Raw genomic sequence first — 18919 nt, 5'->3', positions numbered from 1 at the left:
CCGAATCGCTGAATCTGATATTAATCCACACAGAAGTTTTGAAGGTTGTGTGTCACGCCACCGCTGAACATGAGTGCAGTCCCTCTATGGGTGGCAGCCTTGTTCCTGTCTATCTGAAAGAGATGGACTATGTGGCAACAGTGGGGTTTGTCAGCATACTCCCATGGGGCATATCCCTGTGCTGTATGCTTCAAACAAATGTAACCAAACCCTTATTTTTTGGTGAATGTTTACTATGGAGGGGCTCTTAGCTTCTTTTATTAAAGCAATCAGCCCGGAGGTAAAGCATATGGAACTTTGGAGTATCTGGGATACATATGGGTGAACTAAATGAGACATTAAGAGAATGCAAGTACAGTTGAAGTCAGTGTTATTAGCCCTCCTGAATGACCGTACTTTAGCATTATATTAGATATTTTTTATACTAGTACTATTATTCAGCTTAAAGTGACATTTAAAGGCTTAACTTGGTTAATTAGGTGAGTTAGGGTAGTTAGGCATGCCATTTTATAATAAGGGTTTGTTCTGTAGACAATCGAAAAAATATTGCTTAAGGGGGCTAATAATATTAAACTTAAAATGGTTTTAAAAATTTAAAACCGCTTCTATTCTTGCTGAAATAAATCAAATAATACTTTATCCAGAAGAAAAAATATTATAGGAATTTCTTTGAGACATTTCTTGCTCTGTTGAGCATAATTTGGGAAATATTTAAAAAAGAAAACAAAATTTACAGATTGGCTAATAATTTAGGTCTTCAATTGTTGAGGAATTACTACTGTGATAGAAGCTGCACATCACTTAAAAACCACTTTAAAAGGTTTACCACATGCTCGAAGCAAGCTGTGGTTAGTTTTGTGAATAAGGCACAAACTATAATGAAGCTAATTTGCATATAAAGGAGGCATGTTTGTGCTGTGAAGCATGATCGTCACTTAATTTGAACAGTTACAGCACATTTAGCGCTCTTGTGAGGTCTTGATGAATATTTAATCACAGGATTTTGTGCTGTAGTATGGCATGCAAAAATGTTTTGTCTTGAAGTGGGGTTGGATGTCATGGCAAAAAGGTGACATCCTTCTTGATCTTAGATGGCATGATGATTTAGTAGCATTCATGTTTTTATAAGTGCATAACAGATGAAACGATCAACATGCTGTAAATGTTGAACAAATCTGTTGAGACCCTATCCTAAATATGTTCAAAACTTATGTAAAATATGAAAAAATGCTAAATATTTATTGGCTATAACGTAGACCCAGTTTTAAATGTCAACTCAATAGGTCTAAGTGTAAAACTGTAAAAGTTTTGAGACAATGGTTAAACCAATGCTTTTACATTGTATGTCTTTTGCATCTTCTCGTGTAGGGCTGGGCGATTTGGGCTGAAATCAAAATCTCGTTTAATTGAACATTTTAACTCAAATTACAATTAATGAATGGTTATTTTATTTGCTTATTTTATTTCTTTATTTGTCATTATAGTTCACTGACTGGTTTTGACAGTAAATATGCTCACATATTACATGTGAGATGTTTTTGAAGGAGGGGTGCATTACTTGATTTTAAAATATTTGAAGGAAACACACTATTGACTAGGGCTGCACACTATTTGAACCATTGCGATTAGCTAATCTCAAGAGGCTGTGATCTGAAATATATATGTATCATTTAATTTCCCCCACCCATAGCAAATGCGTTTTTAGGATAATAGCGTCTGCTGCTTCAGACAACAAATTAATATCAAAGAAAAACAGGACATCAGTAATATGGGAATTTTTTTTTTTCAAAGTCACAGGCACCAAACAAAAACTGGTCATTTTTAAGAGCTGTCGCAGAATTATTGCCATGGCTTACAGATTACCAACCTGAAGCTTAACTACAAAATCAAATCAGAAATCAAAATGCAATATCTGTCGGAAAAACCTCAATTAGGCTTAATTATTATTGACTATCTAATATGATTATATATTGAACATCAACGCTGAACAACTGAAATAAAAACACACATTTCCAGAAACCAAGTCACTTTTTTCTTATAAAAAGGGAAAATAAATAAATATCGCAATGTTTTTCAAAAGTAGAAAATACTCATTATCTTTCTTTAATAAAATAACTCTTGTATATCCTGTAAATAATATTTTAAACTGCATTTCTTGCATCTTCTGTAAACAAATATTTTATTGTGAATAATAATTTTATTGTAATAGAAAGTATCTCAAGGCAAACATGGAACGTGTAGTTACATTTTTTGAGAGGTTTGCGGGTATGCAATCACATCAAGGCTGTGCCGAACAACACGTGTGTTCGATGCAGAAATATAAATAAGCCTTAACAGAGCGGAGTCTTAACAGAGTCATGACTCAACATGCGGTGGGGAAATTAATAAAAAAAAATTTACCTGGAAAAATGTTATCGATTATAGGTTCTGAATGTTGACTTGGATTAATCGCCCTATTCCGTCATGAAACGGTATAGAAAATAAGTTTTTGTGAATTTTTTAAATTTATTTTAATTTTTTTGTGAATTTTTATGAATAGTGATTTTGTTAAAAATAGTAACAAAAACATAGTTTTTTTTTTTGTAACCCATCACAAGTGATATAATCATGTTCCCTGGTATTTTTGTAATCTTAATAAAAACTTAACTTTGGTTAATATTACAAAGAACTGTCATTTGTTTAGCGGTTAGCTCAAAACCAATGCAGACTCAATAGTATCTGGATGCAGCCTTTATGATGCAAGCTGAGACTGCATCACTCAGCGATGCAATGTCAGACACAATGCACTCAAGTGGAGCTAGTGACGTCTGCAGACCTGTGAATAGAGACAAATTATTGCCCCACAAAATAACATTCTGTATTCATACAGTTCTTTAAAATATTGTACTTTTCTTTTTTTTCTCAGTGACCTCTGCACCTGTCTTCACTGCATGCACCATGCTCTTGGACAGTCTATGGCCAGTCCAGGTTCTCCTGGTTCTGTCTGTCCTAACGTTGGTCTTGGGCAATGAACCTCAAAATGCCCCGCGGGTCTTCTTGTCCTTCAAAGGTAAGAGAGCATTCAGTTCTGGTTTCTCTTGGTTTGCTCTTGCGTTCCTTTCAAGGATTGCGGCTCTGTTTGTGTGGCCTGTGGTTTGGAAGAACCCTGTGAATGTTCTGGAATATGCTTTTCTCACATGCTTACCTTCTGGTTTTCATGACTGAATTTGATGAGTTGATAAATGTTTCTGATTCGGCGGGAAATTCACAGAGTAGACAAATTCTCTAGTCTAACCACACGCCGAATGAGCGAAACCCATCATTGCGGCACTAATATCTTTCCCGTAGAACGTCTTAGATTTTTCTCATCCAGCTGCGCCTACTTTCATTTGGTGTCAGAGTAATTAAAAACACAACAAGGGCTGAAAAAAACAAACATTGCGAAACTTCAACACAGGTCCGAGAATTTTACAGAAAGCTGAACATGCCGTCTCAATTATTTTCGGTAGTATGTTTTTAGGCACATTTCTGAAATAATCAATAGCAGATGCTAAACAGGAGATGTGAGATGTTAGTGATGAAATGATGGCAGATGATCTAACTGTTTTAGCACAGGGCCTGAGCTGCGTTCGGAAGAACAAACAAGGCAAACTTTTATAAAATGATGGAATTAAACGTTCACGGATGAGAATTGTAGAGACTATTTTTGATTTCACTGCTGAAATTGGGCTTTGGAGTTTTCTCTTTTTAAAAGCATTTAAAACATTTTTCAACCAAAATATGGACTCTTACAGTTGAAGTCAGGATCATTAGCCCCCCTGAATTATTAGCCCCTTGTTTATTTTTTCCCCAGTTTCTGTTTAACGGAGAGATTTATTTTTCAACACATTTCTAAACAAAATAGTTTTAATAACTCATTTCTAATAACTGATTTAGTTTATCTTTGCCATGATGACAGTACATAATATTTTACTAGATATTTTTTAAGAAACTTCTATTCAGCTAAAAGTTAAATTAATTAGGATAACTAGGCAGGTTAAGGTTATTAGGCAAGTTATTGTTAACGAGGGTTTTGTTCTGTAGGCTTTCAAAATATATATATATATAGCTTAAAGGGGCTAATCATTTTGACCTTAAAATGGGTTTTTAAAAATTAAAAACTGCTTTTATACTAGCCAAAATAAAACAAATAAGACTTTCTCCAGAAGAAAAATATAATCAAGCATCATATGATCAATATGATCAAACATTCCCTTGCTCTGGTAAACGTCATTTGGGAAATATTTAAAAAAAAAATAAAAAATTCATAGGGCTCTAATAATTGTGACTTCAACTGTATATTGTGATAAATGGTTCCTGCTGAACCTGTCGTACTGCAGAAAATATTAAATAAGCTTTAGGTTTAAGAGTTCAATGAACAGGTTCATTCTGGAGGTGGGGGTAAAAGCATCTTAATGGTTTAGATCAGCCATGCACATCAATATGCCTCAGGTCTGCACTGCTGGAGATCCGTCCTGCGATTAGCCGTTTGAGAGAAAGGACCATGCAATTCCCCTGTTTGCCAAACTCTCTGCTTCCCAGATCAGAATGCGCTGGTGGACTTAATTACAAAAGCTGCCCGGCACAGTTCATTATTCAAGGCTTTTTTCTGCTTTAATCAAGATGGATTTAACACTCCACTGAACATGTTTGTAGATCCAGCCATTTCTGAAGGATTTCAAATATTGCTCTCTCGGGAGTTTACCTATGAAGCTGTGCTTTGATAATATCCTGCCACTTTACACTCTACGTTGTACACATTTCTACCAATGGGATCTAATGTGGTCGAAAGGGTTGTAAATTTTCTATTATTGTTGGTTCCCTTAAGAAAAAGCTGATTTGTTGCTTACTTGCATGCCTTGTCTAGTTGGGCACAGCAGTATTTGGATTCTGCACTCACAGAGCTCTCAAGCCAAACTCGCATTTAGCGCTTTTAATTGGTTTTGGAGAGCGACTGCAAACCTCATCATAAGACAGCACCTGCTGTCCACCCCAAACTGCAGGCCTACTGTTTTCAGCCCATAACGCCTCACAGCACACACAGGAATGTGCTAATTATTGTCAAACCCACACCCATTTTTAGACTTATAAACCTCCCATCTCATTGGAGCTCAGTCTGTGTGCATGGGCACACTTTATTTTGATGGTCTGTTTGTTGAATTTAGGTTACATTGCAACTAATTCTATTAGATAATAAGTAGACTGTAAGGTTGGGGTTAGGGTTAGTGTAAGTTGACATGTACTTGCTAAGTTTGTTATGGTCAGTTGAATGTCTGTTGAAGGAGCAGTATCAACAGATATTAAACAGTCTACACATAATCCAAATGGATCATCAAAATAAAGTGTTACCCCGTGTATTTTATGATCATTGAAGCATTTCTTAACTTTCCCTGCATATTCCTTTAAAGATCAAATACCCAACCCATCTCTGTTTAAGTTAGCTATGTCAATATGTCAACTGCTTTTAGATAAGTTATCAGGTTTTCTGCTTTACAGTGCTATTATTCTTAGGAACTCTGTGAGAGAAGTATATCAAGCCATAGTGAGTGCATTTGAGTACTCTGGGACTTTCTGTGGTGCCTTAAATCGATTTGATCCGTCAACCCACTTCTTTAGAGGTCAGGAGATTCGACCCCCTTTTCTAGTAAAGTGGTTTCACCCCACTTGGAGAGTAAATCAAAAACATCTTAATTGGTCTTTGAGCTTTGCAACTTCCTTCCCTCTTGTGTCGAACTTCATCAAGGCTGTTTCCCCTGCAGGAATATCTCCTGTGATGCCAGCGTTGAGGCTTTTTAAACCAATGGCAGATGTGGTACCTTTTCCATATCAGTGGTAGGCGAAATCCAATCCTGTTTGGTCTGGTGTAGAAATGGATTGTCACGGTAAATGGAATGACACTGATTCAGGGATGATCAATCAAACCATTGACTGAGCTCAGACACCTCTTTCAGTCTAATGCATAAGTCTTTAGGCAATAGGGGCTTATCGACTCACAATCAAGGCTCATTTAATGTAAATCAATGCTGTTTGAACGTGTGATTTAATTCACATCTTGTCACCACTGTTGAAAGGTAACCCAGCATGCACAATTGATTTAGAGCCATAGGAGTCCATGTCGCCAGCTTCTCTCCAGGGGGTTTTTGACCCCCTTCAGATATTCGGACACACACCCCACTGGGTGTTTAGACTAGTGCTGGCTTAACTTTGTGTGATCTGATGTCAGTGCTGCCTCTTTTCTAAAAGTATCCAGGACTGATTAGAGTAAGCTAATGTGGCTCTGCGTAAGTGTAAAAGGATGACGTACCTGAAACATGAAGTTCTTGCTCTTGGAGGAGAATTTATAGGCGGCACCTTTGAACTTCCTCAGTGTTGTGATGCAATACCTGAGCTCAAAGTTGACTTCAAAGCTTTTAATGACATGCACGTGAAATATGCAGCTTTTTTCAGCCGAACAAGGGAAGGGATTGAAACAAGAGAAGATTGATATTCCTGCAGAACAAAGTTTTTGCTTTGAGAAATGAAGTCTGTTCGGGGATGCATACTTGAGTTGTGGATGGATTAGGTTTGTTATTTTGTTCAGGGCATGTCTATATTTTGTTGAATTATTAATGATAGTAATTAACAAATAACACCATCCTTGTATCCAAATTGAATTTGTGTAGAAATAATGACTAATCAGTTTGTGGTGGCTCTTTGCCAAATTATGTGAGTTTGCTGTAGAGCATAGGTCCCAAACCCAATTCCTGGAGAGCCGCAGCTCTGCACAGTTTTGCTCCATTTCTAATCGAACACAGCTGATCCAACTAATCAAGGGGTTCAAGACTACTAGAGACTATTAAGCTGGTGTGAGTTGGTGGTGGTTGGACCATTCGTGTAGAGCAGGGATCACCAAACTTATTCCTGGAGGTCCGGTGTCTTGCAGATTTTAGTACCAATACTAATCAAACACACCTGAACAAGCTAATCAAGGTCTAACAAGGTATACTTGAAACACCCAGGCAGGTGTGTTGAGGCAAGTTGGAGCTAAAACCTGCAGGGCACCGGACCTCCAGGAACGAGATTGGTGACCCCTGGTGTAGAGCAACCTCCTCAAAGATCATTCAGAATCTTGGGTCAAAGCTGTCTAACAGTGATGAGAGTTTTGGGTGGAGTGGATTAAGTTTGTATGTGTGGTTAGCTTTAAATCTAACCAATCTCTAAATCTAGTAATTGCCATTGGTGGGAATTTTTGGTGGATTTACCTGAGGCACATTCAGGCTCAAACTCTTGCGCAATAAGTGCGTTCCAAAAGGGATATACTGTATCACCCTTCGAAGGGTACTTCAGAGTGAAAAAATCATGGACACCATATTGAACTTAACAATATGGTTTTAAACTGAAGTGCTCAAACCTGATCACTTTGGAGGGCTGTTTGGAATTAAAGATTTCAAAAATACAACCAATGGACAATTCAGGCCATGATCCTTTGAGCAGAGAAGTTTTTTTTGTCACACACTGTACTCAGTTTAGAAAGGCTCATAACTATAGCCTAATCCAGGGATTTCTGAACTCTAAGGCTGCATTTACACTGCAGATCTTGATGGTCAATTCACATTTTGTGACCGTATCCGAAATTTATTTATTTATTTTTTTTGATTGACCTGCTTACATCATCTTCTAAAAGTGACTCTTATCAGATTGTCTGCATTTACACAGCACATGGCAAAGGCACAATGACCAGTAAAAAAAGAGCTGGTGCTGACTAACAGCTGATAATTAAAGAGTGCTCATTTCTCTATTCCTGTATGTAATGTTCGCAGCTTTTGACAAGCTGTTTAACTATAATTTATGACAAAAGGGTTCTAATTTGTCCATCTTCTTTTGATATATATAGGCTTTTTTAAAACCTTTAGGCATCTTAATGTAATGTCCATGGCCTGATTTATGCATGTCATGAATGCACTAGTTTTATATTAGTTAATATTAGTTACATGGCGGTCATTGCGCTCTTGTTAACAGTCTAAATACCTGTGCTATATGACAGTATAAAAGGTGTTTAAGTCCTCGTGTATGAGATTTAAGGTTTGCGACTCTGCTGAAGTCTGTTCTGAAATGAAAGTGTCAGACTTGACATCACTCGCTACAGTTTTTAATGACGCGCGACTCGCATTGACAGGTGAAAATTGGACTGCAGACACGAGAACACCGATCGTATCGGATAAATTTCCACAAATGAACAAGGCCTGAATCTGATTTGAATAAATCGGAATCTATGTGATATGTTCCTGCTTACACGTACATGGGCTATATCCGATCTGTGCCACATGGGAGAATAAAAAATCGGAATTGGGTCACTTGAAGAGTGCAGTGTAAATGCAGCCTAAGAGGGCTTATGTCCTGCTGAGTTTAGCTTCAACACGCCTGCCGGAAAGTTTCTAGTATATCTAGTAAAAGTTTGATTAGCGGGTTCAGGTGTGCTTGATTAGGGTTGAAGCCAAACTCTTCAGTGCTGCGTCCCAATTCGCGTACTATCCATCCTAAATAGTATTCGAAAATAGTAGAATGTCCCATTGCATAGTATGTTGAAAACAGTATGGCAAAGGTTTCCGGCTGGTTTACTATTTCCGGTAAAAATACGAAATGTAGAAGCATCTACTCTAAATGCTAATATTGCCCACAATGCATTGTTTGTTGGATGTGAAATGGATTAGAACTACAAATGTGGGTGAAAAATGTAAACAAACTACAAACATGGTGGACACGTGAGACCGACCGTCAAGTAGAGAGTCTTCGGTAAAGTTGTTTGAATGACTGTTAAATATATAGCCGACTGAAACGTATTTACACAACGTTTCCATGTTATATTTCATCTGCAACCACAATGTGAACTTTATATCAAGATACGTTTGGACATTATCTTCTGAATGCATAATTATCTAATGACTTGAGGAGATGTCTCTGCGTGAAAGACTTGCGAAAGGCAAATTATCCTGCTGCTGCTTCTCCAATAAGGTAACTTGGGTAATTTAAATATAAAAGAAATGTGGAGGATGTGTTGAGATGACTAACTAAGCAACATAGCAATCTGTTAACGAGAAGTAGTATGTCCCAAAGCTTGCATACTCTTCTGTTACACACTCAAAAGTATACACTTTTCCTTTACAAAAAGAAATGTATACTTTTAGGACATAGTAGAAGTATTGGGTCGTAGTACAGGACACTGGCCCTCCAGGACCGAGTTTGGACATCCCTTGCCTAATCCCTTTACAAGACCTGCATTTCATTCATCAGAATCAAACCTTGGAAACCAATCAAAAAGGGGAGCCTCATACCAGTCTCAGTTTGTTTTTACTAATGTGGTTAACCTCTTTATGCCAAACATGTGGCATTCAAATATCCCACAAATATCGCTTTTAATTTCTTAAAATAACCACAGCGGATTTTGAGGTGTCGGTTTTGGCCAAAGTGGCGTTAAACATTAAACGTCTCATTGACTATTACGCCCAATACAGCAATAACAAATACAGCCATAATACACTATAATTAATGTTCTCAGGTCATTTAATGTGACTTCCAGCCAGGAGAATGGCACCTAAATGGTGAAAACAGAACTGCTTATGGACGGGACATGAGCTAGTGGGAATGGAGCCATAATTCTACATGCGCCCCAATGCAAAAAAAGTTTTCAGGTGTTTTTCTAGCCAATGCACATATTCTCTCCTCCTTTTTAAAATCAGAAATCCAACCGGCTCTTTTTAAGTGAAGGATGGGACTTCTTTTCTGGAGCTGCCTCATTTGATATTGATTTTCATTCGAGAGGTCCAGGAAAACGCTCTGATATCATCCAATCTCGGACTAAACCATTCTGCTCTGTCATGTAAAATCAGGTCATTTGAAATGAAGTTAGTCGAGAGTGATTTGTTCTCCAAGCCTTTAAGTATCCGCTTTTATAGGGGGAACACTGGACGTATTGTGTTTGAGAGGCTAATGATCATTCAGACCTGGCATTGCGACCACATAAGGATCTCGAGAGCACATCTGATAAGCATGAATAGACAGATGGATGATAAGGGGAAAAGAGCCATTTGGAAGAGTCTCTCTTTCTTATTCTCCAGGTTTTTTTCCCCTCTCCCTATCCATTTAAGCCATTTCCACAGAGGCTCTTCGGATTTCAGGAAAACACTCTGTTGCGACATTGGAGGCTCCAGTTCTCTTGGAGGGTCTTTGGCATTGGAGACTGTGAGATTGTTAACCCCGTGAGGGTGTTTCTGCCCTCAGTGCACCAAACGGGATGGGTCATAGTCCTGTATTAAAATAGCTGCTGCGGGTAAAGATAAGTAGGGTGGCCTCGCTGGCCCCTAAACAGGAAGAGACCCTCCAGTCACACAAAGGGCTCCAGAGTCGGGTGACAATGAGAGCACTTCAAGTTTATCTAATCAATGTTATTTGGTGGGAAACTGATTGTGCTTTAAAACTATGGCTGTGTGATTTGAAAATAAGCAACTTTGATACCATGTTGTTAATCCACTTATTCGTGGCTGAGTTTTCTAGAATGTGTGTTCATTTTTTGTATTTTGTACATATGTATGTGTGTGCAATCTGTGCATGTATATACTCTATGTCTGTGAGTGTATATACATGCATACACAATACTAGCGTTTATTTAATAATTTCCTTGTTTTCTTCCTTCCAGTGGAAAAAGCAAAGAATAAATAGAATTTGAAAAACAATTTACTAAATTAAACAAAGGATTTGCAGAGTGTATTTTTTTATGAATTTACTTGCATCAGTCAAAAATGATGCAAATGATATAGTTTCATGAAGTATTGAAAATAATACATTAAATAAATGCCAATTAAAAATATAATTTTAAAATGTTGAATAAAAAAAAACTTTAGATAGCATCTTTTTATTATCCATTTTCATTTAACTTAATTAATTTTATTTATTGATTTTATTGTTATTATATAATAATAATAATAATAATAATAATAATAATAACAAACAATAATAAAATAATAAAAGGGATGATATTATTATTATTATTATTATTATTATTATTATTATTATTATTATTATTATTATTATTATTATTATTATTATTGTTAATATCCATTATTATTATTATTATTATTATTATTATTATTATTATTATTATTATTATTATTATTATTATTATTATTATTAATAATAATAATAATAATAATAACAATAATAATAATAATAATAATGGGATATTATTAATAATAATAATAATAATAATAATAATAATAATGATGATGATGATGATGATGATGATGATGATGATAATGCAAAAAACAAAACACAAATAAAAGCAATAATAAAATTGAGAATAATAATAAAAATAATGTTTGAATTTGTATTAAATAATATTTCTGTGGTGTTATTGCAATAATAATAATAATAATAATAATAATAATAATAATAATAATAATAATTTAATTTAATTTTTATTTTGTTGTTGATGATGATTGATTTATTTAACACAAACCTAAACCTATTTAAATTTAGATTCTTCTGCTGATTAAAACACAAAATATTTGATCTTCTTACTTCACCAACTCTTCTGACCGAACTTTTAAAACACAGAAATTTGACCGGCAATCTTGGTGGACACCATTGACCCACATTCAGCCATCTTATCACCGTATATGACTCCACAGGCTGGCGTGTTAAAATAATCTGCAGTGATATGATGAGGTCTTCTGCTTCTTCAGCTGTAATCTGTGCAGCTGCATCGTACGCAGCCGTTTGCATCTGATCAGGACTTGGAAAGCCTCTCTGTGAAGCTCCGACTGAGGTCAGCGGATTAACACGATCTTTCACACACGCTGCAGGTCAGCCAGTTCAGCAGCAGTGTGTGTGGACACAGGGAGAGGCTGGTGAGGCCAGACATAAAAATGAATCGCTCACACACAGGCATGAAAATTAGTAATAAAATACTATTAAAATAACTGTTAAATTGACTCTAATATTCCCAGTACTGGGTTATGGCTGGAAGGGCATCTGCTGCGTAAAACATATGCTGGAATAGTTGGAATTTCATTCCTCTGTGGCAATTGAAAAAAAAAAATTATAAATAAATAACGGCAATAACACATTTATTTTTTTTATTAAACACACTTAGTTTATTGTCAATACTGTAATGCTGAAGAAATGGTGTACTATATGTTGTACATTGTATGTTATTTATTTGTGATTTCATAATATCTAATTAAATTAAATTGGTTTAAGTGTTGTAGTTGTACTTGTTGATTTAGTTTAATGAAGTAAGACAGTATAATAATAATAAAAAATATTTTAAATTACTGCTAATCTGTTGTAGCAATAATGGGAGTTATCAATAATTTTTATTTTCCTTTGGCTTAGTCCCTTTTATTTATCAGGGGTTGCCGCAGTGGAATAAACTTCCAATGATCAAGTGTAATGTAAATTTTTTTTTATTTTAATTTATAGAATAATAATATAATAATAATAATAATAATAATAATAATAATAATAATAATAATAATAATAATAAAGAATGTATTAAATATATTTTATCTTTTAGCTTAGCATATATTTGTAATCTGGTTTGCTTTTGTATAGTTTTTTTTTGGGTGAATTTTTATTCATTTAAAAATTGTAAATATGGCTTGGCTATTTGGAAGTATCTTTGTCTCCGTGTTCTTTTAGCTTGAGAATCTTTGCATTCACATGAGATGAGAAAGATTATTCATTGAATCATTTTCTTTTCATCTTTGTCCCTTTATATATGGAGGGTTGCCACAGTGAAATGAACTGCAAACTTTACCAGCATATGTTTTACACAGGGAATGCCCTTTCTGCTGCAACCCATCACTGGGAAACACCCATACACACTCATTCACACACATACACTACAGCCAACTTAACTTATTCAATTCACCTATAGTACATATCTTTGGACTTGTGGGGGAATGAGAACCCAGAGGAAACCCACACCAACATGGGGAGAACATGCAAACTCCACACAGATATACCAACTGACCCAGCTGAGACTCGAACCAGCGACCTTCTTGCTGTAAAGTGACATCACTAGCAACTGCTCCACCGCGCCGCACTGATGAGAAGGTTATAAAAATATAGATATTTTAATTCTGAACTCGATTGCTCCAACAACTTGGTACAAATTGAACAAGTGTGTGAGGATGAGGGTAATCTAAAGCATGTGTGGGAAACGCAGAAGAACACGGTCAATGAACTATTACTGTGAGAGCTTCCTGTTTATTAGCACTGGATGCTTGGATGGATCCGTTTCCTAAATTCCCATTTCTCCAACATTGGACTTGTAAATGTGCATCTGCATATCAGAGGTCACATGGGTGGTCCATATTTCTCAGTTTTGTGTGCTGGGGTTTACTGCTGGTGTGTGTGTGCAGATGCTGGAGATCGATGTTTATGTGGACACCTGCTGAAGATGAAGTGTATGTTACAAACACACTGACTGATGGCTCCATATGGAGTCACTCCATGAGGTGTTTGTTCATTTGAAGGGAGATGAATGAATGCGCATGAACTCTATTCATTTATTCATTCATTCAATCATTCATTCATTTATTCATTTTCCTTTTGGCCTGTTGTGAATAGTTAATTGCAACTTTCAAATAGAGATTTAGATTTCGATTAATCCACAGCCCTAATTTTAATTATTTTTATTTATAAAATGTATTATTATATTACAATAATTAAATATTCTTGCTTTATATAATGCATTGTAGTTATATTATTTAAATTTAATATGTAAATTCTATTAACTTTTTAATTATTTTTATTCTATATTATTTATATTTTAAATATTTATATTCTATTCTTTTCTATTATATTATACATGTTTTGCTTTAATAATGCATTACAGTGTTATTATATTATTTATATGTAATATGTATTTTTTCCCTTTTTAATTTAAATTATTCATAGTTATTATTTTTATTTGTAAAATATATTACATTATTACAATAATTAAATATTTTTGTTTTAATAATGCATTACATTGTTTATATTTAATATGTAAATAATATTTTTACCTATATAAATGTAAAACAATCATTAAAAAATAGCTTTTAATAGTGCATTATAATTTTGTTTAATATGTTAATTTTAGTTTTACTTTATTATTTTTATTATAATTTATTTATATTTTTATTATTTTTATTTGTAAAATATATATATATATAATCAAATTGTAATACATATTGTTATATATTATTGTAAATATTATCATAATAAATTGATAAATTTATAATAAAATCATAATAAGTTAATAAAAATTCATGCTTCTCTCTTTTTTTTTTCATTTTTGCTTTGATTAAAATAAAGACTTTTTGTTTATAGACTCCTACTATAAGGGTCCTGTAATCACATGTATTGTATTTGGTTACAGGAGAACCATTTCCTAAACATCTGTTCTAGTTTTATTTCTATATCACACAATTTTGTTTTCACATTATAAAATACTTTCAGCTCAAATCAGCATAGCATGTTGGTCAGTATCTCAATCAGTTTTGTTTATTTGGTTTGTAGCCATAAAAATGTGAATCCTTATGTTCAGTCAACTGGTCATTATGGCAGAATAAACCCTTTGAGCGTCAACCCTTGTTTATTTTGCAGTAATGACTGTACATTAGCCCTAATGTGTTTTCTGCGGGTGAATCTTAGAGAAGCCGAATGCTCTGAATTCTTCTGACAACACTTTTAGCTCCCTCTGAAAGAGTGATGTTGGGTTTTTCTGCCTCACCTGTGCGCGTCTGGGGTTTTGGATTTCGCCGTCTGTCAGACTCAGCTGTGATTAAAAGCGGGCTCTTTCCTAAGCAGGAACACTAGAGATGACGCTCCACACGTCTGCATTTATCTCCATCTGTTCTTTTACTAGAATCACAATCTGCTTTCCAACACTATAGTCACTCTAGGGGTGTTTACAGGACATGGTGTCAACTTGAAATAAAAAAAAAAAAAGATTGTTTACAAACAGTGTAATTTTGGGATCCTGAAAATGCTATCTTTTTAAAAAATTACAGCGCGGTTTTGTAAAACCTGTCTTGTATAATATTAAAATCGTTGGGCAAAAATAAATCACATTCAAAATAAAAGTTTGTTTTGTCGAAATATATGCGTGTTTGTACTGTGTATATTTATTATGTGCATACAGTGCTCGAGTACATCCCATTTTGAAACTGAATATTTGTATCCATTTCTCAGTGAATATAGGCAATTTAATTTGATGTATTTAAACAAAACGGAAATTGAAACCTAATGCACTTAAATTCAAGCAAAATATTGCAAAAATAAATTGAAGACTACAAAATTTCAAATAAAATTTATTTTATTTTTTATTATTTATTTTTTAATTTTTTGCTCCTTTTGATTTTTTCCCCTCTTTTAAAATTTGTATTAAATATTTTTCTATAACATCTAAATTTGCGTGTAGTAGTTTTTGGAGCATTATTGCAAGTTATTTTGTTAGATACGCTCCAGATTTGGCTTCAGTACTGACTAGTCTAATATATGTGCACAAATATGATATTGTGTAGGTTCCTATTAAAATATGATTTCAAAAGAGAGATTTGTGAAGGGTGTACTTTATATATGCTGAGCACTGTATATGCATGCAAGCACGCATGAACATATTTGAGAAAACCTTTATTTATATTTAGATGTAAAATGTATATGATACAAAATATATGTATGTATGTATGTATGTATGTATGTATGTATGTATGTATGTATGTATGTATGTATGTATGTATGTATGTATGTATATATATATATATATATATATATATATATATATATATATATATATATATATATATATATATATATGTATCATATACATTTTACATCTAAATATAAATAAAGGTTTTATCAAATATGTTCATGCGTGCTTGCATGCATATACAGTGCTCAGCATAAATAAAGTGTGTATATATATATATATATATATATATATATATATATATATATATATATATATATATATATATATATATATATATATATATATATATATATATAATATCTATTTATATAACACACACAGACAAACAAATATATATTTATATAATTATATATTATATATAATGTATTATATGCGATTAAATATTTGCCCAGTACCAAATATTTTCCGAACCAAAAAATAAATAAATAAATGATGGACTACCGGAACATCTATCTGCAGACTCACAGTATTTCTTTACAAATTGGCACCTACTGGCCTGAAATACCGAATAGAGCATTTTAGTCATTGTTGTTGATCTTGTAGATATTGTTTTATTTATTTACTTATTCATTATTGTCACATTTCTTGGGAATGTCATGGGGGTTCACAACATCGGTCCAAAAAATAAACTTTTATAAGAGGTAATATTTTACAATTACACCTTAAGCAATTTTATATAATTTATTGTAACATTGTATTTTCATTTATGCATGATTTAATGTAAAACATTGTGCTTTTTTTAGAATATTTAAAAAATGTATGATTTAAAAAAATGTTTAATGCAACCTTTAAATATAACTGAAATAAAATTTGTTTTAAAGATTTATATGTGGGTTGGAAATGAGAAGATTATCATTTATGAAAAAAGCTCTCTAAATGTTCTCATGTTTTTTGTGGTAACAGTAATGACTGAATTGCTGATTTACTTGATTTTCAAATCTTTATACTTTTATCCTTTAAACCACTAGATTCTGTCCATTTGTCAACAAGATATTCATAAATATAGTAATGTATAATCGTCTTAATAAAGTATTTTTTCCCAAATATTTAGGTGCAATAATGGGTCATTTTATAAGTATAGGTGACCGTAAATGAATTTTTAGACACTTGCATTCAATTTGCTTTCAATGTATAAAAATACTCATGTAAATGTAATTTGATGGACACCAAAATGAGATCATTTATGTTTAATATCATTAATGATGATGTTTTATTTTTGACCCATATTGGTCCTACAAATCTCCAAATATTGTGTGTTCGAACTCCCAGTGACCCAGTAAACTGACTCAGGCTTCTTTTTATCTGAAAGTGCCCACGCCTCTGAATTTAGCCATAGATTTAAATGGAGTATATTTAGCCCTAATGCTGGCGTTCTCAGATTAAAACGTCAGACAGGATGATGGTCTAGTGGGATTAGGTGTGTGTGATTGTGACTGACACGTGTTTGTGTGAGTGGAAAATAAGCTAAAGCATCCAGCGGGGGTCAGAGGGGAGTTTTAGCAAGGCTTAATTGGGTATTGACCGAAGTAGTTTCTCTAATATATATTAAACAGCGGTTAGGCTGCATATAGTCTTATCGAGTTTGCTTTTTGTGGTCCCTGCATCAAATAAAATTAAGAAAATTTTATTTATTTATTGATTTAATTAATTTTACTTATTTTTTCGAAATCAAAATGAATTAGTGTGACAGTCATTAAGTGTCACTGGTATGCAAAAATTAACAGCAATTAACAATTAAGTGGTATTTGTTTTGGCTCTCTGATCCTTAAATAGTGTCTATTAATGATTATTTTCCCAGTATGCCTGATATTTATTTTAAGAACAAACTATTGTACACTAAATTACATTTTAGTGGGTGTTTTCAAAAAAAAAATCTTGCTAAAAAGCATTTTTGCTCCCTCTCGACTGTCCTGTCTTCCTCTGAAACCCCTATTGTTATTATATATTTTTTATTTTTTTATTTTTTACTTTATTTATTTATTTAAATATTTTATTATTATAATTATTATTGTTAATATTTAATTTTATTTTATTTCAATATTTTAAATTTTATTATTATTAATTATATTTTTATATTTTTTTTTATTTGCAGCAAATGTTTTTGATTTGGTTTAAGCAATTTATATCAAAATGGGCATTTTATTAAGCATTTTTGCGTAATATAGGACATAACATGCACCTTTTTGACCCAAAACCGTTAGATCATCATAGAGAAACGAATAATTCCTCAGTGTGAGTCAATGTTCCATTTTGGTTGGATTATTGGTTTGTGATTGACCAATGGTAAATTTAATTAATTAATTAATAATTTTATTAATTATTATATATATAATTATATAATAATATAGTATATTATTATATATTATATATAAATAAAAATATTTTTTTTTATTGTCATTATTTTTTATTATTTTATTTTATTTTATTTATTATTATTATTATTATTATTATTTTTACATAATTTTTATATTTTATTATTATTATTTTATTATTTTATTTTATTATTATATTTAATTTTAATTTTTTTTAATAATAATAATAATAATTATTATTATTTTTTTTATTATTAATAAGTTTTTTTTTTCATTCATTTTCTTGTCGGCTTAGTCCCTTCATTAACCCGGGGTTGCCACAGTGGAATGAACCGCCAACTTATCTAGCACGTTTTTACGCAGCAGATGCCCTTTCAGCCGTAATCCATCTCAGGGAAACATCCACACACACATTCATTTACTACGAACGATATAGCCAATTCACCTGTACCGAATCTCTGGACTGTGGGGAAACCGGAGCACCCGGAGGAAACCCAGGCGAATGCAAGGAGAACATGCAAACTCCACACAGAAACGCCAACTGACCCTACAGCCGAGGCTCGAACCTGCGACCTTCTTACTGCGTGGCGACAGCACTACCTACTGCGCCACTGCGTCGCCCCATTGTTTTTTTTTTGTTTTTTTTTGCAGAAAATGTTTTTTATTTGGTTCATGCAGATTATATCGAACCGGACATTTTATTAAGCATTTTTGCATAATATAAGCCCTTTTATAATGTTCTGTATCTTCCACACTTTAGCATATTTTCCCAAAACATCCTTCTGTAAAGTTTTGGAGAAGCTCTGACCTCTCCGTGGGACGAGGTCAAGAGCACACTCTATTTAATGAGCTC

General features: G+C 33.3%; 1 protein-coding gene across 2 annotated transcripts in view; it reads left to right on the top strand.

Moving 5' to 3' along the window:
• sema3fb (sema domain, immunoglobulin domain (Ig), short basic domain, secreted, (semaphorin) 3Fb) overlaps nucleotides 1–18919 on the top strand; it is a 125456-nt gene that overhangs the window by 2937 nt on the left and 103600 nt on the right. For both annotated transcript variants that reach the window (XM_087274018.1, XM_087274017.1), the window contains exon 2: nucleotides 2906–3049. In XM_087274018.1, coding sequence (XP_087130144.1) covers nucleotides 2938–3049 — 112 coding nt within the window. In that variant the 5' untranslated portion in view covers nucleotides 2906–2937. The remainder of the gene's footprint in view (nucleotides 1–2905; nucleotides 3050–18919) is intronic.

The sequence above is a fragment of the Danio rerio genome, chromosome 11, assembly GCF_052040795.2.
Source record: "Danio rerio strain M-AB ecotype USA chromosome 11, GRCz13ab, whole genome shotgun sequence".
NCBI lineage: Eukaryota > Metazoa > Chordata > Actinopteri > Cypriniformes > Danionidae > Danio > Danio rerio.
The sequence above is the reverse complement of the archived record's forward strand: the minus strand, read 5'-3'. Positions and strand labels throughout refer to the sequence as shown.